Source organism: Hylobates moloch, unplaced genomic scaffold (genome assembly GCF_009828535.3).
Source record: "Hylobates moloch isolate HMO894 unplaced genomic scaffold, HMol_V3 SCAFFOLD_12, whole genome shotgun sequence".
In the NCBI taxonomy this organism is placed as follows: Eukaryota; Metazoa; Chordata; class Mammalia; order Primates; family Hylobatidae; genus Hylobates; species Hylobates moloch.
This window is the reverse complement of record NW_026652287.1, coordinates 35,377,822-35,399,976: the sequence shown is the minus strand read 5'-3', so window position 1 is coordinate 35,399,976 and position 22,155 is coordinate 35,377,822. Positions and strand designations below refer to the sequence as shown.

The 22,155-nt window shown below is 52.3% G+C and overlaps 1 protein-coding gene across 7 annotated transcripts in view; it reads right to left on the bottom strand.

Moving 5' to 3' along the window:
* VRK3 (VRK serine/threonine kinase 3) overlaps positions 1-22,155 on the bottom strand; it is a 48,981-nt gene that overhangs the window by 6,693 nt on the left and 20,133 nt on the right. For 5 of the 7 annotated variants that reach the window (XM_058426014.1, XM_032169024.2, XM_058426015.1 and 2 more), the window contains exons 6-12: positions 17,627-17,691; positions 14,339-14,405; positions 12,019-12,103; positions 11,642-11,747; positions 9,688-9,780; positions 6,437-6,569; positions 5,167-5,287 (exon numbers count right to left, since the gene is read on the bottom strand). In XM_058426014.1, coding sequence (XP_058281997.1) covers positions 5,167-5,287; positions 6,437-6,569; positions 9,688-9,780; positions 11,642-11,747; positions 12,019-12,103; positions 14,339-14,405; positions 17,627-17,691 — 670 coding nt within the window. Of the gene's footprint in view, positions 1-3,440; positions 4,057-5,166; positions 5,288-6,436; positions 6,570-9,687; positions 9,781-11,641; positions 11,748-12,018; positions 12,104-14,338; positions 14,406-17,626; positions 17,692-22,155 lie in introns of those variants that run through there. The other 2 variants (XM_058426016.1, XM_058426017.1) reach the window with 2 other exon arrangements.

Here is a 22,155-nt window from a genome sequence, read left to right as displayed (position 1 = left end):
ATCCTCCAGGCCCAGCCCCTCCACTTCTCTGTCTGGTCCATTGGGCCAGCTCCCACCACCTGCCCAGTCACTGTTCTCTGACCCTGCCTTCGCCATCCCCCAGCCCCACCCTCCTGCTTCTCAACTCTCTCTGCCCCATGGATCTGGGCCCAGCTCAGCCCTCATCCTTTCTCTCTGGACCTCAACTCCTCCCTGGCCTCCTGTGTATCCCCACGTGGCCCCAGAGGGTCTCTTTACACCTGTCCCTGACCCTCCCTGCTCGCAGTCCACCCTCCCTCCCGTGGCTCCCCAGCACACATTGGCCACCTTCTGGCTCCGTCTCCCCACTCCTTCCTCCCATTGTATGTCCCAGCCACACCAAAGGACTCCTAGTCCCACCACGCCACACATCCACGCACATCTGCCTCTGCACGTATCACTCTTGCTGCCTGGGTGGTCTTCCCCACCCTGAGCTCTGGAAGGTGGCTGTTCTCCCTTTGAGATACAGCTCGAGGGCTTGGCCTCCTAGGAAGTCTTCCCCAGACCCCTCCAGGCAGAGGAACTCCGTCCCTCCTGGGCCTGTGCGTAGGTCTGCAGATGTCCCACGGCGGCCATCGACATACATGTGCAGGAAGGCCCGGTTGTGCCATCAACAGGAAATTATACACTGCACAGCAATGCCAGTACCACTGCCTGCCATGGGCTCTCCCTGACCAGCTGGGCAGCCCTAACAGCGGGTCCAAAGCTGGCTCTTATTTGTGCTTTGCCCAGCAAGAGGCCTTGAATGCCAGAAAGCCTCAGGGACTTTAACTGCCTCTCCTCCTTCTTTTACTCATTCTGTCTGTCGTGAACTATAATGTGCAAAAAATGAGTATCTGTTGAATGAATGGAAAAAGGCCATGTATACCAGTAAACCGTCCTAGCGCAGGGCACCTTAGGGTGCCACGAAACGAGCATGTAGCAACATCGCCCCCTTGTGGTCCCCTTGGTTATTGTCTGGGCTAACAGACGATGGGCTGGGGGTGAGGAGGTGTGTCTTGGGGGGACAGTGTCAACATCGCCAGCTACTCTCCAGAGAGCATTTTTGTGTGCCTGGCCCTCTATGGTCGTGGTCTGGAGCTGGGACTGTGGAATTACTGTTATCCATGCTGCTATCATTGATATGAGATGATTACCATGACCTGTCTTACTCACCCTGCACCATGTCGGCGAGTGCAGACCCTCTCTGGGAACCAGTCGCATTCATCAAAAGTCTCTTTAGGTGGGGGGACGTGAAAAGGGCGATATGACCGCTCTCAGGAGTTAGGAAGTGAAGTGGGGAGAAGACTCAACCCAGGGGAGCCTTGGGGACCGGTTTCCCTGACAAGATCGGAGTGCAGAGGCACCATGGGCTGATTCTAACCTGGGTGTCCAGCGCCACTGGCCTTAGGAACCTGGCACTGAATGCATGAGTGGAGAGGGTTCAGAGCTGTGCTGTCCTGTCTGCCTAGGAATCTTGCCTCCCCCTTGCCCACCTGGGAGGCTGTGTTCTCTACAGACCAGGTCAGGCATCTCCCAGGTGAGGGTTTCCAGGAGCCGGTGGCAGGGTCCTGTGCCTCCCCTCTGCTCCCACAGCGCCGGGCTACCTCCACCCTCACCTGAAGCTCCTGCTTCCTGTCTGTGTCTCCTCCCAGCCCTGGAATCCCCGACACTGGGGATGCATCTGCCCGACCTCTGTGTCCACACTGAAGCCTGGGCGGGATCAGCATACACTCCTTAGTTGTTCTTCATTCCACTACTATTTTTCTTTCCTTTTTTTTTTTTGAGACAGGGTCTCACTCTGTTGCCCAGGCTGGAGTGCAGTGACACAATCACAGCTCACTGCAGCCTCCACCTCCTTGGTCTCAAGTGATCCTTCCACCTCAGCCTCCTGAGTAGCTGGGACTACAGGCACGTGCCACCACACCCGGCTACTTTTTTTGTAGAGATGGGGTCTCACCATGTTGCCCAGGCTGGTCTCAAACTCCTGGGCTCAAGCAATCTGCCCACCTAAGCTTCCAAACTGCTGGGATTACAGGCATGAGCCACCACGCCAGATCTGCTCCTATTTCTTGCGCACCCACAATGTGTGCTCTCTGTTGTATCCAGAGAAGAATGTGTGTGTGTGTCACAGGAAATTGAGGCCCCCCTACTGCCCTCAGTCTCCCACGTTGGGACTGTTAGGGAGAGAAGTGAACCCTGCCTCATGGAAGCTGCAGTGTTTTGGGGTCTCCTTGTGAGAGCAGCTCAGCCTTGTCCTGAACTAACCCATCAGAGTGTGTGAGGGGGCATTTCACTACCTTCACTCACACAGGGACTCCAGGGGACCGCTCATTCTGTGACTCATCGTTTTCACCTGGTTTCATTTCAAAAGAAACCTTTGTCTCACTACTGTGAGCAGAAAACTCCAGCACCATCTGTTAAAGCTAGAGAGTAAGTGTAAAAATAAGCTCCAAGAAAATGGGACAATGGACTTGTGGTCTAGTGGGTTCTGAGGCTGGCTTCCCATACAGAGGTTGCCTGCGGAAGTCTGGCGGCTGAGGGCCTGTCTCTCCCTCTTTCTGCAGAGATGTTGGGGCAAATTAGCATCAAACTGTGACATCGTTCTTGCCACTGTTTAAAGCTTCATGGTCCTTCAGGGGGCATTTTACCTGTTACCATCGCTGTGAGACCTGCCCCTGACATGAGACCTACAAGTGTGCTGCAGTCCCACCAGTGGACACCCAGGACCTGGCCTCATGACCCCCAGCAGTCTGACCTCTGACACACCGTGTGTTTCACCCTTTAGCTCCTGTCTCCCCCAATAGGATGTGAGCTCCCTGAGGGCAGGGATTTTTGTCTTACTCATTCTTGTATCCCCAGGGCCTAGAACAGAGTCTAGCATATGGCAGGGGTTCAGTATTTGTTGAGTGAAGGTAGGCTGGGTCCAGGCACCACCAGTTCACCTCGTAAGCTTCCTCCACTTGGGAAGCAGCACGTAGGTGACAGGGGCTGTCTCTGGGGTTGAATGGCCTGGGTTTGAGCCCAGGAGCCCCTGCTTAGTAGCTGTGTGGCCTGGGCTGATTACCTAAGCTCTCTGTGCCACAGATCATGAGAGCACGCAGCTCAGAGCAGTTGTGAGGATGCGGGGGAAGCACCAGGGTCAGTGCCTGGCACAGACAAGTGTATAATAAATGTTAGCTTTGAACACTCCGTGGAAGGAAGCCAAAATGACGACACACATCCCCTCGTCTGAAGGAGGATGAAATTCTGGGCATGGTGCCACTTATGGCAATTAAACACACACCCAAGAACGTCATAGAGTTTTTAAGGACACACATGCATCTAAGCAAACACATTTAGGAGTATTCAGAAGTAGTGAACTAAGTGTGTAGTTAAAGTTAAAAACATAACATTGAGTGAAAGAAGGCAAGAAACAGCATGAGGTTTAGAGCATAGTACCATTTATACAAATTAAACACACAGCACCACCATATATAGTTTAAGGACACAGACAAATCTATAGAAAATTGATTTAGAAGCAGGAGTCAGAAGTAGTGAATTCGGTCCACATGTAGGGATAGGGTTAAAGCTGAAGAGAGCCAGAGACAGATGAGATGCAGAGTGGAACATCACTTACGCAAATCACACACAGCACCACAGCCAGCATGCGATTTTGAGGGTACAAATACATCTAAGTGAACTATCAGCAGAACACACGTTAAGTGTGCTTGAGCAGCTGTCCATGGTTGAGAGAAGGAAGTTGGGAGACACGAAGGGAGTAAAACGAGAAAGGCTTCATGTGGGGGAAGCACTGGGAAGGACTTCACGGCACACTAAGGACAGGGAAGTATGAGGGACTCAATGCCATTTACTGGAGGGTTCACCCTCTTCTCACTCTATATGCTTTCTCAGATAATCTCATCCTCTCCTGGGGCTTCAGCTGATGGCTCCGGAGATATTCCCGGGGTCTGAGTCTCCCTTTAGACTTCACTCCTGCATTTCAGATGTAGATGGCCAGCTGCCTCCCAGATGACTTGGGCAACAAGTTCGAGACAGAGTCTTGCTCTGTCACCCAGGCTGGAATGCAGTGGCGTGAGCTTGGCTCACTGCAACCTCCACCTCCCGGGTTCAAGCAATTCTCCTGCCTCAGCTGGGATTACAGGTGCCCGCCACGGCATCCAGCTAATTTTTGTTATTTTCAGTAGAGACAGGGTTTTACTACGTTGGCCAGGCTGGTCTCGAACTGCTGACCTCGCGATCCACCCGCCTTGGCCTCCCAAAGTGCTGGGATTAAGGCATGAACCACCGTGCCTGGCCTGAGCAACTGATATTCATGTCTGAAGTGCATGCCTAGCACGCCCGCTAGGATCAGCTGCCCACTGGCCTTGGTGCTGAACCCATACCCCCAGCGCTTCCATTTTGTGCCCCGCTGTCCCTGGTGCTGAACCCACATCCCTAGCACTTCCCTTTTGTGTCCCGCTGCCTGCTGTCCTTGGTGCTGAACACACACCTTAGTGCCTCCCTTCTGTGCCCAGCTGCCTGCTGTCCCTAGTGCTGAACCCATACCCCTAGTGCTCCCTCTGCGTCCAGCTGCTCAATGCCCTTAGTGTTCAATCTCACCCCAGAACTTCCCCCATGTTCCACTGTCCACTGGCTTTGGTGCTGAATGTTTAAACCAGCACTGGTAAGACCTGGTGGTTTACACACAGAGGTGAAGGCACTGATCTGGCGGTGTGGACCTTGGATGGGTGGTGCTACCAGTGATGAGGCAGGGCCTGGGCCTATCCTGCTCAGGTTGCCTGCATGTTTGTGATGAATAAGTCATAGTTTCCCACACACAACGAGCATTTTCTACGAGCCAGGCCCTGTGCTAAGTGCTGTGTGTACCTGACTTGCCTGAACTCTTTGCAGTCCCGTAAGGTGGAAGCTAGTAGGAGACCATCTCATGGAGCAGGACACTGAGGCTCGCAGACGTTAACACCCCAAAGTGGTGGGGCCAGAGTCCGAGCCCAGGCGGCATGGCTCTGGAACTCCTGCCTCGCCTGCTGTGTGGACACTGCAGCACATGCCTGTGCGGCTCAGGGGACTTGGGCTCTCTGCTGGATGCCACCTCCCCTTCCCTCCTGCTCCCAATTGGGCTCTGGGCTTCTGCCCACCTGCAGGGGTTCTGCTGACCCCCAGACTCACTTCTGTTTTTGCTTCATGATGTCCTCAGTGTTGGGAAGGCAGTTTGTCCATGGCAGAAACCCATAGAGCCACTTCAGCATGCAGTAGCCCAGGCTCTGGAGGTCGCTACGGCGGGAGGGCCCTGGGGAGGGAAGAGTAGAGGTGGCAGCTTGTCTGGATGCTCCACTCACTGGTGGGTCCACCCCCCTTCCTTCCCCTCTCTGACTCAACCACACACTCACGCACTCAGCCTTCCAGCCATATGGGCTGTCTCCTCCGCTTATTCACTTTCATGAGTAGGCAGAAGCTGACTCAATTCTCTCACTCTCACTCAACCACTCTCTCAGCCTCTTTTACCAGGTCACCCTCATCCACTCCTCTTTCATTCATACACTCATTCAATCAAGCCTCAGCACCTGTGTGCCAGGCCCAGCTCACTTCTGAAAACCCAGACCAGGATCTCGTCGGGTCCCAGCCCGTGACAGCCTAGTGGGGAGACAGCTATAGCGTGGGACTACCTGAGTGACAAAGGACACAGAACACACGGGAGCCCAGAAGGATGGGTACCAAACCCAGCCAAAGTGGGGGAGGGCGGGGGAGACTCTGACGGTTTATTTTTCTTATGCTTCCTGAGCATAAGACAATGCTTAATTTAGACAACGCTTTGTGTAAGCACTTGACAAGCACTACTTGTTGTCCGTGCTGGCCTTCCACCACCTGATGCTGGAGGCAGGGGTGCCATCCCTGCCCTGGGGGAGCTCAGTCTCAGTCAGGTGGGAGGATGTGGCAGGCATGTGGACGGCCATGATATAAAGGGATGTGAGAAAGAGGGGCTCAAGAAATCTGCCCTGGGCCCTTTTCCCAGTCTCTACACTTTCCCTGGATGATCCCATCCTCTCCCAGGGCTTCGGCAGATAACTTCTGAGATAATGCAGAGTCTCTGCCCAGATTTCCCTCCCACACTCCAGACGTGGTGGCCAACCACCTCCTCAACAGCCCCTCCTGGATGACTCCTAGGCAACTCCCATCTTCCAAGTCTACACCAGATCCTGAATCCCAACCTCTGGAACTCAGGCTCCCCAGTGCCCAGCCTCCCACTATCCTTGGTGCTGAACCGCTACCCCACCCACCTCCCCTGCGGTCGGACGCTGTCTGTGGTTCCAATCCCTGTCCTGGTGCCCTTAGTGCCTCTCCTGTCTGGCCACCTGCTGTCTCTGGCTGTGAACTCCTAGAGCTGCCCTTGTATAAGAAGCATGTCTCTGTGGTCCCAAACCCGTCCCTGGCCTCGTACCGCATCCTTTGTGCAGGTCCATGCTAATGAACTCAAGGTCCCCCTCGTGAGGGCTCCTGCTGCCTTCCACATAGGCCACGTGTTTGCCACTTGGGCAATAGCGGAAGGCGAAGCCATAGCCTGCCAAAGTCACCTGTGGACACAGGGAAAAGCCATACAGATTGGAGGTTAGGAGTGCAGAAGTTAGAGATTTCCATCATGGGTGCAAGTGAAAACAAACATTCCACCAAAGATGACATTTTTCACTTACAAAATTAAGCCATGCTGATAGTAAAAATGATGTGAAGTAAAAAGAACCCAAACCAGCATCCATATTTCCTCCCAGCCCCTAAAACCCACTGCCCAGAAATAACCACTAGTAACAGTTTCTTATGCATCATTCCAAATTGTTTTTTTTTTCCTTTTTAAATAACCAGGTAAACACATGTGGATGGGGAGGGGGCTCTGGTTTTCCACAGAGGCCTTACACCAGACCTCCTGTTGGGCGCCAGCACTTTACACTTTAATAGTGGTTCTGGGCATTAACTCTCGGGCCAGATGGCCTGGGTTCAAATACCAGCTCAGCCCGCTGGTGGCAGTACAACCTTGGGCAAGCTATACCAGTTCTCTCTGCTACGATTTCTCCATTTGTAAAATGATGATGATAATAGTCCCCACCTCAAAGGTTCTTATGAGGCTTAACTGAGTTTAAAACAAAAGTTAAATGCTTTCTGACTGATACACAAAGTTAACCAAATCTCCTTTCAAAAATATTTACTTATTTATTATGAGATGGGGTTTCATTTTGTCACCCAGGCTGGAGTGCAGTAGCGTGATCACCGCTCACTGCAGCCTCCTAGGCTCCAGTGATCCTCCCACCTCAGCCTCCCAAGTAGCTGGGACTACAGGCATGCACCACCATGCCCAGATGATTTTTTGTAAAGATGGGGTTTTGCCCTGTTGCCCAGGCTGGTCTTGAACCCCTGGGCTGAAGTGATCCTCCTGCCTTGGCCTCCCAAAGCGCTGGGATTACAGGTGTGAGCCACTGTGCCCAATCCATGTCTTCAATGGCTGCATCTTATTCCACCATATGGATAGTGGACAACTGTTGGTTTTGTCTATGTAAGACCTATACACTTCCCCTGCTCCCTGTTTTTCTGTTCACAGTTTGTGGTGTTCATTAAAAAAATAAAATTTTTTTTTAAAGTTTTGAGACAGGGTCTCACTCGGTCACACAGGTTGGAGTGCAGTGCCATGACTGTGGCTCACCGCACCCTCAATCTCCCGGGCTCAGGTGATCCTTCTACCTCAGCTTCCCGAGTAGCTGGAACCACATGTGTATGCCACTACACCTGGATAGGTTATTATTATTTATTTTGTAGAGACGAGGTTTCCTATGTTTCCCAGGCTGGTCTCGAACTCCTGGGCTCAAGCGATCCTTCCACTTTGGCCTCCCAAAGTGCTGGAATTACAGGCGTGAGCCGTTGGACCTGGCCATGATGGTCATTTTTATGTGGCAACTTGACTGGGCCATGGGGTGCCCAGACATTTGGCCAAACCCTATTCTGGGAGTGTCTATGAGGGTGTTCTGGATGAGATGAACACTGGGGTGTGTAGACTGAGTAAGGCAGATTATTCTCCTTAATGTGGGTGGGCCTCATTCAATTAACTCAAGATGTGAACAGAATAAAAAGCTAAGTAACCAGAAGCTCCTCCTCCCTGACTGCTTGAGCTAGAACATTGGTCTTTTCCTGTCTTTGGACTTGAACTGAAACAACCCCTCTTCTTGGGTCTCAGGCCTGCTGGCCTTTGGACTGGAACTGACATCACTGGCTCTCCTACGTCTCCAGATTGCAAATTGAAGAATCTCAGGACTGCTTACCTTCCATTATCAATAAGCCAATTCCTTATAGTAAATCTCTACACACATACACGCACACACACACACACACACACCCTGCCAGTTCTGTTTCTCTGAAGATTCTTAATGCTTAGTTCCAGGATTTTCATCTGGGATTGCCTTTCCTTAGTTCTCAGTCCATGCAGTTCAGGTCTGTTTCTGCCAGGGCTGCTAAGCTTTGGGGATTTAAGCCTAATTTGCTGGTGGCAATTTTGTCACCATGAGGAACAAGTCTGCCTGACAACGAGCAGTGCAGAAGCATGAGGAGTCCAGAGATGGGAGAGCCGGTTTCCCAATGACAGGGCTTGAGCTCCTGGATCCTGCCATGCCCGAGACAGTGCAGTCCTGGATTGCTCCATTCCGTGGACTAATAAATTGCACACACTCCCTTTTGGTTTTTGGCTTAAGGCATGTAAAGTTGGGTTTCTGTCATTTGTAATTGTAAGAGCAATTAGAAGTTACTTTAAAACACTATTTAATGAGTATCCTGCTTAAGGTGTTTCCCATTTCACCATTACAATCAGTGTTGCCAGGAACATCTTGTACACTTATCTTTCAATCCTATGAATATATAGGTAGGACACCTTCCTAAGACAGGAAGTTGTGGATCAAAAAACAGGTGCATTTTGGCCAGGCGTGGTGGCTCAGGCCTGTAATCCCAGCACTTTGGGAGGCAAAGGTGGGCAGATCACCTGAGGTCAGGAGTTCCAGGCCAGCCTGACCAACATGGAGAAACTCCATCTCTACTAAAAATACAAAATTAGCCAAGCGTGGTGGCACGTGCCTGTAATCCCAGCTACTCAGGAGGCTGACACAGGAGAATCGCTTGAACCCAGGAGATGGAGGTTGTGGTGAGCCGAGATCGTGCCATTGCACTCCAGCCTGGGCAACAAGAGTGAAACTCCATCTCAAAACAAAAACAAAAATAAAAAACAGGTGCATTTAAGATTCTGACTGTTACTGCCAAACTGCCTTCCAAAAGGGTTTCCCAATTCATGCTTCCAACAGTATATGAAGAATTCCTACTTCCTTATATCCTTATCACCAATGAATATTATCATCATTCTTAATTTTGTTCAAAGGGTGAAAATAGCATCTTAAGTTACATCTCTATAGTTACTAAGGAGGTTGAATATCTTTTCATATTATTTAGCTAGCCTGTGGATTTCTTTTTTAAGAATTGCTTTTCTTATCCTTTGTCCATTTTCCTACTAAGTTGCTTATCTTTTCTTCTTTATTTGAAGGAGCTCTTTATATACGATGGACAGCAATCTTTTGTTTGTAATAAGCACTGTGAAATAAAGAGAGATTTGGAGACAGATGGGAACCTGAGCCCAGAGATCTTCCAGAGTGGGCAGGAGCTGGCTCTTACCTGACTCCGGTCCTCTGGATCCACAAAGATATTTTCAGCTGTCACATTTCCATGAACATACTCATTCTCATGGAGGAACTCCAGGGCATCCAGCTGGGGGAAGAAGCAAGCCAGTGTCTGCATGAGCAGTACGACTAACACAGAGAGGCTCTGGTGCAGACCAGGACAAGGAGCCCCACTATTAAGGCCTGGGGTCGTCCGACACTGTAACCGGGGTTAAACCTGACTAAATCCGGGGCAGCATGAGGAGCCCGCTGTGACAGCACATTGAGCATGCCTCTAATCAGGCTCTCAGGGAGCTCACCAGTTGAGCTAAAGCGTGGCTTCCCATCTACTCCTGTATTTCTCTCTTAGCTGATGACAAACTCAGGAGAGGAAAAAGGGGTTAATGTCTCTCTGCAAAAATGACTCAGCACCTGTGGATATCAAAGAGCTCTTCTCACCTGTCCTAGAGAGCAGAAATAAATCTTGGTAAGCAATTTATATCTTGATCTCCAGCTCCAGCTGTCCCTCTGAGCTCCAGACTCTTTTTTTGCTGTGTGTATATATGTATTTTTGAGACAGGGTCTCACTCCTGTTGCCCAGGCTGGAGTGCAGTGGTGCAATCACTGCACACTGTAGCCTTGATTTCCCAAGCTCAGGTGATCCTCCCACCTCAGCCTCACAAGTAGCAGGGACTACAGGTGCGTGCCACCACACCCGGATAATTTTTTGTATTTTTATTAGAGAGGGCATTTCGCGATGTTGCCCAGGCTGGTCTTGAACTCCTGAGCTCAAGTGATCCACCTGCCTCGTCCTCCCAAAGTGCTGGGATTACCAGCGTGAGCTGCTGTGCCCAGCCAATTCTTCGACTGTGTCTGCTGCCCGAGTGTCAGCTACATTCCGATCATATCCCTAACCCTCTTTGACCCCAGGGCTCAACTGTCCACCAAGTTCTGCTTGTTCTCCTTCTATAGACTCTCCGCCCCCAGGGCCTGGGACCCTCCTCAGCCTTGTCCTCTCCCACATGGATCCTCACTCAGATTCTTCTCCCCATTCCAGTCCCTCCCCATATGGCCCCTGAGGGCCTTTCTGTACCCAGAGCTGACCCTGCCCTCCCCTAATCCTGCACTCTTGTGGCTCTCCAGTGCCCTCAAGACAGATCCCAGCCCCTCAGCCTGCTGTGCGAGGCCCTGTGTGATGTGGTCACCGCTGACCTCTCCAGACCAACTCCATCTCTCCCCACTGCAGTGCCATACAGCAAATACTGAACATAAAGACCTTAGGACTCAGCATGTCGCTCCCTTGGTACGTCCATCCCTCCAGCGATGCAAACTGGGCCCTCTTACTCTCCATCACAGCAGGGGCCGCTTCTACTCAGAGCACTTGTCATAGTTTGTGCAACTGTTTGATTTACTATTGGCCCCTCCCACTAGACTGTGAGCTCCAAGACACAGAAACCATGTTTGTGCTGCTCTCTGCTCTACACCCAGCCCCGGGGACAGCATCTGGCACCCAGCAAGTGCCTGATGAATATTTAATGGGGATGAATGAATGAATTAATGAACAAATGCCATATGCTCTCCCTTCCACACAAGACTTGCCCCAGCTGTATCCATGGCCAGATCATTCTCTCCTCATCTATCCTCAGCCTCTTCCACCCAGCACCTTGCTATTTCCATTCATCCTGAGAGTCTTGGCTTAGAAACACAATCCACCAGGAAGCCTAATCTAAGCCTTCAGTTTGAGGCTGGGGCTCCTTCCTCCAATGCTCATGGCCCCCACAAGGGCCCTCCACAGGACTGACCACCCATCATCCCGGCTCTAACCGCCTGCCATGGCAGTCAGTGAGCCAACCCCCAGTGTGCAGCGGAGGGAGGTGGGGGCCGGATGTGTCAATGACTAAAGAGCCTGCTAAACTAGGATGTGATGCGCCCTCCCCGATGCAGCAGCTGAGTAACTTGTGGGTACGCACCAGCCGGCAGGCCACCTGCAGCACAGACCTCTCTGACAGCACATGCTTTGGGCTGACATCCAGGGCCGACTGAAGGCTCCTCCCCAGGCTGGGTAACACCAAGAACCTGGAAGACACAAGCACCCCAGGAGGTGGGGGACGAACAGGGGAGAGAGGAGTACCGGCCGCCAAGGATGGACTGTTGTGTGGGCTGCAAGGTCCTGGTCCCAGGTGAGATGAAAGGTTCTGACTGGCTGGGCAGCAAACTAGGTCAAAACTATGAGAAGGCAGGAAGCAAAGACCTGGTCCACAGCTTCGGGGTCCCAGCCATGCCTGGAACCATGACAGGAAGAGGAGGAAAGAGGCTGGTGAGGCAAGCAGTGAGCAGAGCAGCTCACCTGTATTTGTCCTGGTGAACACCGAAACCCATGCAGGTAGGAATGGCCAGTAGTGGGGTTGAGTACAGCTTCTTCCATTTGTTGACTGCAGAAAGCAGGGGCTTGAGGTTAGAACCCACCCAGTCCCAAGCCCATGGCAGTAACAGCTAGTTCTCAGAGCAGAAGCACAGAGTGCCCAGACCGCCTCTAAGTCTCCTCGTTGGAGGTGACAACATTGTGGGTGGGTGATGGTAGGAAGGGGCTGGTGGTGGGGCAGGCATGGGTGGCCCATGAATGTCTGTGATCCAGATCTGCAGGTGATGGGGTGACCATGGTGGCTCTGGAGGAAGCATATACAAGTGTGGAGTGCAGAGATGGGGTAATGACAGGGTTACTTCCGAATTCACACATAGAGCTAAGATCAACACGTGTCTAACCTAGCCATGACATCACCAGAATGTGCCTCTGCCTGTCTTCCAGATCTCAGTGGGGTGGACCAGAACCAATGGCGAGCTGATGCTAGTTTAACAGCTGGCTGTCCAGGGAAGGCAGTCCTGATGGGCAGCACTTGCTAATTTCTTTTTTCTTTTTTTTTTGAGACGAAGTTTTGCTCTGTCGCCCTGGCTGGAGTACAATGGCACAATCTTGGCTCACTGCCAACTTCCGCCTCCTGGTTTTAAGCGATTCTCCTGCCTCAGCCTCCTGAGTAGTTGGGATTGCAGGCGTCTGCCACCAGGCCCAGCTAATTTATTTTTATTTTTTATTTTTTTTGAGACAGAGTCTTGGTCTGTCACCAAGGCTGGAGTGCAGTAGTGTGATTTCGGCTCACTGCAACCTCCACCTAACGGGTTCAAGCGATTCTCCTGCCTCAGCCTCCCAAGTAGCTGGGATCACAGGCACATGCCACCACACCCAACTAATTTTTGTATTTTTAGTAGAGATGGAGTTTCATCATGTTGGCCAGGATGGTCTCGATCTCCTGGCCTCATGATCCGCCTGCCTTGGCCTCCCAAAGTGCTGGGATTACAGGTGTTAGCCACCACGGCCGGCCTTTTTTTTTTTTTTTGTATTTTCAGTAGAGATGGGTTTTGCCATGTTGGCCAGGCTGGTCTCGAACTCCTGACCTCAGGTGATCCACCTACCTCCGCCTCCAAAAGTGTGGGAATTACAGGCATGAGCCACTGCGCCCGACTGCATTTGCTAATTTCTGCAGTGTAAATAAATACTCCTGCTATGGCCAACTCCAAGCTACCAACATGACATGACTGGAGGTGGAGTGGGAGAGATGTACAGGGGAGGCCATCATGCAGCATTCTCACCACACAGAGACAACAGTGCACACAACCTCACTGGCAGAGATCACAGGACATGTAGGAAATAATTAGGAAGTGATGAATTTCTGAAGGTTCATTACCTTTGTTTTGAATATAATTTATTTGTAAAATTATATAACTTACTTATTTGATATATTTTTTGAGACTGAGTCTCACTCTATTACCCAGACTGGAGTGCAGTGGCATGATCTCAGCTCACTGCAACCTCCACCTCCCAGGTTCGAGTGATTCTCCTGCCTCAGCCTCCCACGTAGCAAAGATTACAGGCACACGCCACCACGCCTGGCTAATTTTTGTATTTTTAGTAGAGACAGGGGTTCACCATGTTGGCCAGGCTGCTCTCGAACTCCTGACCTCAGGTGATCCACCCACCTTGGCCTCCCAAAGTGCTAGGATTACAGGCATGAGCCACCACGCCTGGTCTATATAATTTAATTGCTAATACTGGCTGTGTGTAACAACCAGCTTGCCATCTTCCTGAAAATTTAATTTTCTTTTTTTTTTTGGAGACAGGGTCTGGCTCTGTTGCCCAGGCTGGAGTGCGGTGGCACAATCACAGCTCACTGCAACCTCTGCCTCCCGGACTCAAGCAATCCTTCTAGCTCAGCCTCTTGAGTAGCTGGGATCACAGGCACATGCCACTACACCTGGCTAATTTTTGTATTTTCAGTAGAGATAAGGTTTTGCCACATTGCCCAGGCTGGTCTCAAACTCCTGGCCTCAAGTGATCTGCCTGCCTCAGCCTCCCAAAGTGCTGGGAGTATAGGCGTCAACCCACGCCCAACCTGAAAATTTAATACTTGGCTTCCAAGAGCTGGTGTGAGCCAGCCACAACACACACTGAGGCCTGAGGGGTGACAGGAGTCAGGTTATGGGCACAGATGGCAGCAAACCTGGGCCTTTAATCTAAACCCACCCTTCTCATGCCTGCAGGTAGAAGTCAGGTGCTGTGACCAAGTTGGCGCCCCCCTCACTCTCCCCTCCTTGCCCAGTTCCCTGTCAGGTACCTTGCAGAGGCTTGGCGGCCCGCTGGAAGAAGTTCTGCTCATTGAACAAGCGCCCATCCTTGGCATCCTGGTAGGGGACAGGAGGGGCAGAAGGCTGTCACACTGAAGTCTCAGATAAGGGACCCCAGTCCCCACTGGCAATTTATTACTCCCTCGATGACCAGGTTCCTCATCAAGTCCCCACATCAGAGCCAAATTCCTCAGGTACTGCACACAAACACACATCAGAGACTGCGAGCTACCTCCCAGTATCCAGGTTCCTTTCCTTTCTTTTATGATAAGAGCCAGTGTTCCCTAGAATGTGGCCTTCAGCTTAAAAACTACGTTTCCCAGCATTCTTTGCAGTGAGGAATGACCACATGACCAAGTTCTGGCCAACGACGATGTGAGCAGAAGAAATGTGGGCAACTTCCAGGTAATGACCTCAAAGGGCTGGGACAGGCTCTACCTTTCCTCTTCTGTTCCAGCTGGCTGCAATGCAGATATGATGGTGGAAGCTAAAGCAGCCACTACAGCCCAAGAGATGCAGGTTATGTGTTGAAAATGTTGGTGCAAAAGGAGAGAAGGAAACAGGGCCCCTTGTTTATAAAACCATCATATCAGCTCTGGAAAACTGCCCCTGACTTTAAAATGAAAAAGCAATAAAATATCATCTTGCTTAAGCCACTATTAATATTGGGTATTTGTTAAAATAACACTAAATGGCCAGGTGTGGTGGCTCATGCCTGTAATCCCAGCACTTTGGGAGGCCGAGGCAGGTGGATCACTTGAGGTTAGGAGTTCTAGACTAGCCTCGCCAACATGGTGAAACCCCGCCTCTACTAAAAATACAAAAATTAGCCAGGCGTGGTGGTGCGTGCCTGTAATCCCAGCTACTCGGGAGGCTGAGGCAGGAGAATTGCTTGAACCTGGGAGGCGGAGGTTGCAGTGAGCCAAGACTGCACCTACAGCCTGGGTGACAGGGCGCGATTTTGTTGCAAAAAAAAAAAAAAACAAGCACCAATATTTTAACTAAACACAACTCGTGCAGCTGAGTTTTTAAGAGTATAAAGTCTAACAGATCTAGGTTCAAACCCCAGCTCTGCCATTCATTCATTCATTCATTCATTCTTCCTACAAAGCCTCCATTATATGCTGAGTATTATTCTGGGCACTGGGGATATAGCTGTGAACAAAGCAACCTGCATACTGGGTGCACCTGAGCAAGTAACTGAGTCTCCATTTCCTCATCTGTTAAATACGAACTTGGAAGCCATCTCATAGGCTTGTTGAAAGAATTCAATGACATAGTAAACACATACACAAATGCACACACAAAACCCCAAAGAAAACCAAAAGGCTGGGTGCAGTGGCTCATGCCTATAATCCCAGCACTTTGGGAGGTGAAGGTGGGAGGATCGCTTGAGCCCAGGAGTTCCAGACCAACCTGGGCAACATAGGAAGACCCCATCTCTACCAGAAAAAAAAAAAAAAAATAGCTGGACGTGGTGGTGCATGCCTGTGGTCCCAGCTACTTGGGAGGCTGAAGTGGAAGGATCACTTGAACCTAGGAGGCCGAGGCTGCAGTGTGTCTTGATTGCACTGCTGCACTCCAGCCTGGGCGACAGAGAGAGACCCTGTCTCAAAACAAACAAAAACCCAAAAGAATTAAATGATATAATGCTTGTGACACTCAGCCCAGGGACTGTCACATAATAGGTTCTTAATAAGCAGGTGCTGCTACTGGTCATTAGTGAGCCTGGATCCTTGCCCCAGCTTCTCTTCTTCTTGTCCTTCCTTTTCCCTTTTTGCGTCCTGGAGTCCTCCCCACGATGCTGGCGAAGCCCATAGTGACTGACGCGAGCAATGTGGGCACAGCCATGTAGGCCCTGAGCAATCTCACGTGGGGTATTCATGCCCGTCCCACTCCCCAAAGGGGGTAGCTCCTTCAGGGCAGGAATTGGGTCTGACCCATCTCTGCAGATGTCCCCAGCACTCAGTTCACAGGAGGCTGCAGGAAAGGCTTGGGGAACGAATGAATAAATGGATGAACATCACTGGGCATTCAGCCCTGACCTTTCGAATGCTTCATAACAGAGCTGCCTTCCCAGTGGATGGGGAGGGTGAATGTCTTCTGGTTGGCCCAGTGCCCTTTGCCCCCCTCCCAGCCTGTCACTCTTCCTGATGGGACTGCGACATGGCATGGCCCCCGCCAGACTGGGAGCTTCTCCAGGGCTGGGCCTGGGGCCAACTCATCATCACTGAGTTTTGAGCCTCAGGAAATGTTGATGAGGTCAGATGCACGAACAGAGAGCAAGGCTGTTTCTAGGATGGTGAGCATAATTACAGTAGTAATAACAGGAACAGCTCAGGTTGATGGGGTGCATACTGTGCCAGACACACCTGAACCACACAGAGGAGCATTAAATGGGACACGGTAGCTGCCCCACTGGGAGGATTCAATGAAGCAGTGCTTGTGAAACACAGCCTGGCTCAGGCAATGCTAGGCTCTCAAAGCAGCTGCTATCCACCACTAGTGAGCCTGGCTCCACAGCCCACGCTCTGACCCACTCTCATGGCCTCCATCTAGTGCGGAGGGAGGGCAACCGACCCAGCTGTCCCTGGTTTTCTGGGGTGTGAGACAATTCTCGTAAAAAGAAAATAAGAGTCACCCATAATCCCCGCACCCAGGGATGATGGCGGGGCTATGAACCACGACGATGCCCTTCTGTTAGGCACCTCCTCTGTGTGGAAGGCGTGACTCACCCTCGTGGCCACTCTCCCTTTCTCTGTTTGTTTCCTTTTAGCCCCGACCTCGAGTGCACATGTCCTGTCTGCTGAAACTCATGCTCGGCACCCGATGTGTGATTTCACTGAAGCCTCAGCACGGGGACCCCATCTGCTGGGTTCTCTGTTTGACCCCACACCCAGCACGGTGATACACAGTAGGTGCTCGATACGAGTACACTGCGAGGCCAGTGGTAGGGGGCAGATGGGCCACACCCTGTGGGTATTAGTGGCTCCATTTCACAGATGAGGAAACTGAGCTCTGAGGGGGATGGGCTTGCCCAGGTCACACAGCAGGGAAGCATCAGAGCCAGACTTGGGTGGATCCAACTGTGGGTTTCCAACACCCTGGGATGATAGAGAACTGGGCGCCTGCCCCGCCCATGGTCTTATTACTCCTTGCAGGTGGGGACCCTGGCCCCCGGCCGAGCTCTCCCAGCTGACAGAGGGGCTCAGAAGTCAAGGATATGTTTGTGAAAGTCCCTCCTCTCCGAGCTGTCCCCTACCTGCAGGGTCACTTACCAGTTTGAGCGAGAACTTTTGCTTCTGGGGTCCTGAGTCACAGGCGAGGGTGGAGGTAGGTGCAGCTGTCGGGGAATAAACAAGGGAGCGAGGTTATAACCACAGGGAAGGTCAGGGTCATCATCCCCAAACTTCCCAGCAATGAGAAGCGGCTCTGGTGCCCTGGTTCCGACAAGGTCAAGCGCACTCTTGGCTCTCATGACCTGCTGCTTCCTAGTTTTAAATAAGCTTCTTCTCCCTCTTTCTCTCTGTCACTATCCAGCCATGCAGGAAGGGCTAATGCAGCAGGCCTGAGATGGCTCTCCTGGCAAGGTCTGGGACCCTGGATTCCCGGAGGGCTCCCAGAATCCCCTAAGTGAGTGGGGCTCACTGAGCCTAAACTGCTTGTGCAATCACTGTGGTTTCTGTGCAACACCTGCTTTCCTCTGGGGAACCTGGGATGCGGATACCTGTCAGACAGAGGGGGCCACATGACTGCTCCCCAGTAACAGCCCCGGGCACTGAGCCTCTGAGGAGCTTCCTGGTGGACAGTTCCCATGTACCGTCACAGCCTGTGGCTGGGGAATTAGGTGCGTCCTAGGCAGAGTGACTTCATCCAAGGCCACATCCCAGGGTGACCCAGGTCCAATGACTGACTGAGGTGGACATAAAGGCCCAGCCTCTCCTGGCCCAACACAGACCCACGCTGAAGGACCACTTTTGCTCCAGAGCCCTGCAGGGTTGGCTGAGGCCATCACTGGGCTGCATCACAGCCCCACCTCCCGCTCCTTACCCCCTCCCTGGGTTCTCATCCCTGGGGCAGCTCCCCATAAGCACCCTGCATGCTTGTCCCCGGACAGAGCCTGCTCCAGGAGCCCTTACTGTTCATTTACAGACCTCACCCCGTCTCTGGCCCTGTGCTAAGTGTGGGCTTCACATGCATCGTCCCATCTGACAGATGAGGAGAGAGGCCAAGAAACGCCAGGATGACCAGGGTTCAAATCCCAGCTCCTCCCTCCGTGCGCTGTGTGACTTTGGGCCTCCATTTGCATGTCTATAAGATGGCAGCAATAAGGCCTACCCTGAGACTGGCTGCAAGGACTCAACAGCCTAGCAGGAGTAAGAGCAGCACCAGTGATGTGTGCAGCAGGAGTCTGCATCCCCCTTCACGCACACTGCTCAGTGAACCCACTCAGCCCAGAGCCCAGCACGAAGCCTGGCACATCAGGATTGCTCCGCAGGTGGCAGCCTTAAAATATCCCCATAACACCAGGGCTCCGCAGCCGGGGAGTGGCAGAGCTAGCTCAACCTGGGTCTAGCTAATCCCAAAGCCCATGAGTTGAGCTCTTGTTGCCTGCACACCCTGACTCACGCTGGTGTCCCTCCTTCTTCTGCTCTCATCGTTCCCACCCTCCCTTCATCATCGAGGCTGGTACTGTCTAAGACACTGAGCTGAGGGATAGGGGGTGACAAAGTTACCCAGAAGCCGTCCTTGCCCTCAAGAAGCTGCAGCTGGAGCAGGGTTGGGAGCCAGCTCTACACATTCAAGGCCAAGGGTGCTCTGAGCCCAGGGGAAGAGAGGGAGACATATGCAGGAGCCGCATCTCGGGGAAAGAAAGATCCTTTCCAGCTGTGGGGAGAGCACTGGGGGAATCATGCTGGAGCGGGCTGTGACATCATGACCAAGCATCCGCCCCTCTCTGGAACCCAGGCATAGTAACAGTGCCTGTCTCTCAGAGGCACCACGAAGTCAATGACAATGTGTACATGCCCGGTACTCAGAGGCAGGCAGGAAAAGCTGGCAATTTGATACAATTTTATAATCTGCTTTGCAGATTATAAAAAGCTTTTCTCTTTCACTTTTCTAACTGGCCCTGCAGCCAACAGCCTGGAAAGCTAGCTGGGCAATTTTCATTGTAGAGGGAGCCAAGGGAGGCCAGAAGGGAAAAGGGGCTTGGCCAAGGGCCCCAAGAGAGACAGGCCACAAGCCCAGGGCTCTAGACTCTGTGATCTAGGGTGGCAGATCCAGGTTTCTGCTTGCCAGAAACCTGACACATGGAAAATCTCTACATGTGCCAGATGAAGACCAGGGCGTGGCAGGCAGGCAAGTGAGCGCCTCCCCTTGCCAAAGGTCAGCCGGTCCTGAACTTGGAGCAGGAGCACTGTTCTGGGACCCATCCTGACCCTAACACCAGGAAGCATGCACACGGTGCTGGCTGTCCTCCCGGCATCACTCTACTCATTTCACTCTCCTGACTGCAGCCCTGTGAGGGCAGTAGCATTACCATCTCCCCTCTGCAGATGAGGAAACTGAGGCACAGGGTCATGCTGTCATTTGAAAGGTCAAGCGACAAGCGGCCAGCAGAGGCAACCCAGCCCACTGCTGAGCTCCAGGGTGCCCCGTGCCTTCCACCTCCCCAGGCCCTGCTGGGGACCCTGACTGACTTCTCCCCTCCAGCCTCCAAGAAGGAACCAGCAAAGCCAACACCTAAACTTCGTACCCAGTGATTTTGGACTTCTGGCCTCCAGAGCTGTAGAATAAGCATGTGCTGTGTTAAACCACTCACTGTGGTAACTTGTTACAGCGGCCACAGGAAACTAACACAAGCCCCACCTTCCATCCATGAAGGCAGAGGCTGCAGAGGGCAGCGTGGGCCTGACCCTGAGCTACAGGCAGCTCTCCCAAGCGCACCACAGTGAGCAGCCACAGGGATTCATGTGACTGATGACGGATGGTGGCTCTCCCATATAGCTCAGGGAGGCCCGGGATATATGACATTATAGTTCAGTACTGGACAGAGAGACAAGAGTTAATAAAGTGCTTAGAGCATAGCGCAGAGAGTGGGATAAAAATGTCCACTGCTCGAATAACCATAATGATTCAGCTTGCTCTTGTTGTTTTACTGTTATTGCTTTAAACTACGGGACATACAACTCCACCATCTCTTCTCAACTGGTGCAAACTGGCAGAAGAAAAGGGCGATTTGCTCTGGGGCGATGCCACCAGATGGTGGTGTGTCCCCAAATGCAAGCTCCGCATCAGCAGGGCCTTCACCAGCCCCGCTCCCCCTGCACTGTGTCTGTGCTGGCACCGCAGCCAGACACATAGTAGGTGCTGCTTAAGGATCCACTGAGCAGCTGGGCGCAGTGCTCACGCCTATAATCCCAGCACTTTGGGAGGCCGAGGGAGGAGGATGGCTTGAGGCCAAGAGTTTGAGACCAGCCTGGCCAACACAGTGAGATCGTCTCTACTTTAAAAAATAAATAAAGGGACTGCTGAAGGAATGGATGGCTCAGGCAGGCTGGGCGCTGGGGTTTGCTATTTTTATCAAACAACCTGAGTCATAAAAGGCAAAACCAAAACCACACTGGCCCAGAGTAGCTCCTTCCTGTGCTTCCACTGTGGGTTTCTGGGGAGGGCAAGCGTGGTTTCTTCTCTCAGGAGCTCCTGGCCCTGTGTGTTTTCCTTTCCTTCTCCCTCTTCCTTCCCCGCCCTCCTGCCCTCTCCCCACCCTGCTCTCTCACCTCAATCTCTTACTCACTGTTGGTTTTCATCCCTCTCCCTTTCTCCTCCCTCTGTGCTCCTCGGCCCCTCATTCCTTCTCATCATGATTCCTTCTCACTCTTTCTCCCCGCCCTCTCCTTCTCCTTTCTCTCCCTTTCTTGGGAGAAGCCAGAATGCCTGCATTCAAATCCCAGCTCCACTACTTCCAGGCTGTGTGCCCTTGGGCAAGTAGCTTCCCCTCTCTGTACCCCAGCTGCAGGATGGGGTAATATGGGTGCCTATCTCATGGTGTGGCCGGCAGCATTACGTGGGTAAGACACAGAGAGTTCCCAAAGTATCTGGCATGGGATCCTGCCTGTAATCCCAGCACTTTAGGAGGCTGAGGCGGGAGGATCACTTGAGCCCAGGAGTTTGGGACCAGCCTGGGCAACACAGCGCGACTGTCTCTATTTAAAAAAATTTAAAAATTAGCCGGCGTGGTGGCACATGCCTGTAGTCCAAGCTACTCGGGAGGCTGAGGGGGGAGAATCACTTGAGCCTGGGGGGTTGAGGCTACAGTGAGCCGTGATTGCACAACCGCACTCCAGCCTGGGTGATGGAGCAAGACTCCATCTCTTAAAAATAAAAGTGCTGGCACAGGTGAGTGCTCCCTGGGTGTCAGCCACGGCCCTCTTTCCCTTGCCCCTGCTTGGTCTTGGTCACACTCTTTCCCCTCTCCCTCACCTTTCCTGGCCCTGCCTATCTGTTCCTCTGTAATTAACACTGCCTACCTCTGCCTGGGAAGGACCCTGTACAGTTTTCCAAGCCCTTGGCCTCCCTCTCCTATCATCACTTGAGCCAACAGCCCCAGGAGACAGGGGGCAAGGCGTCATCTCACTTTTCCAGTGGAGGACATCAAGGCACAGAGTGCCTGGGCTGTTTGCTGGGGCTCCTTCAGCGTGTCAGAGCCAAGTCAGGACTCAGATTCGGGGCTGTCTGAAACACCAGCTGTCCTGCCCGCCTGCCCCGACTTCAAGGCAGGGATGGCCAACGGAAGGCTCAAGAT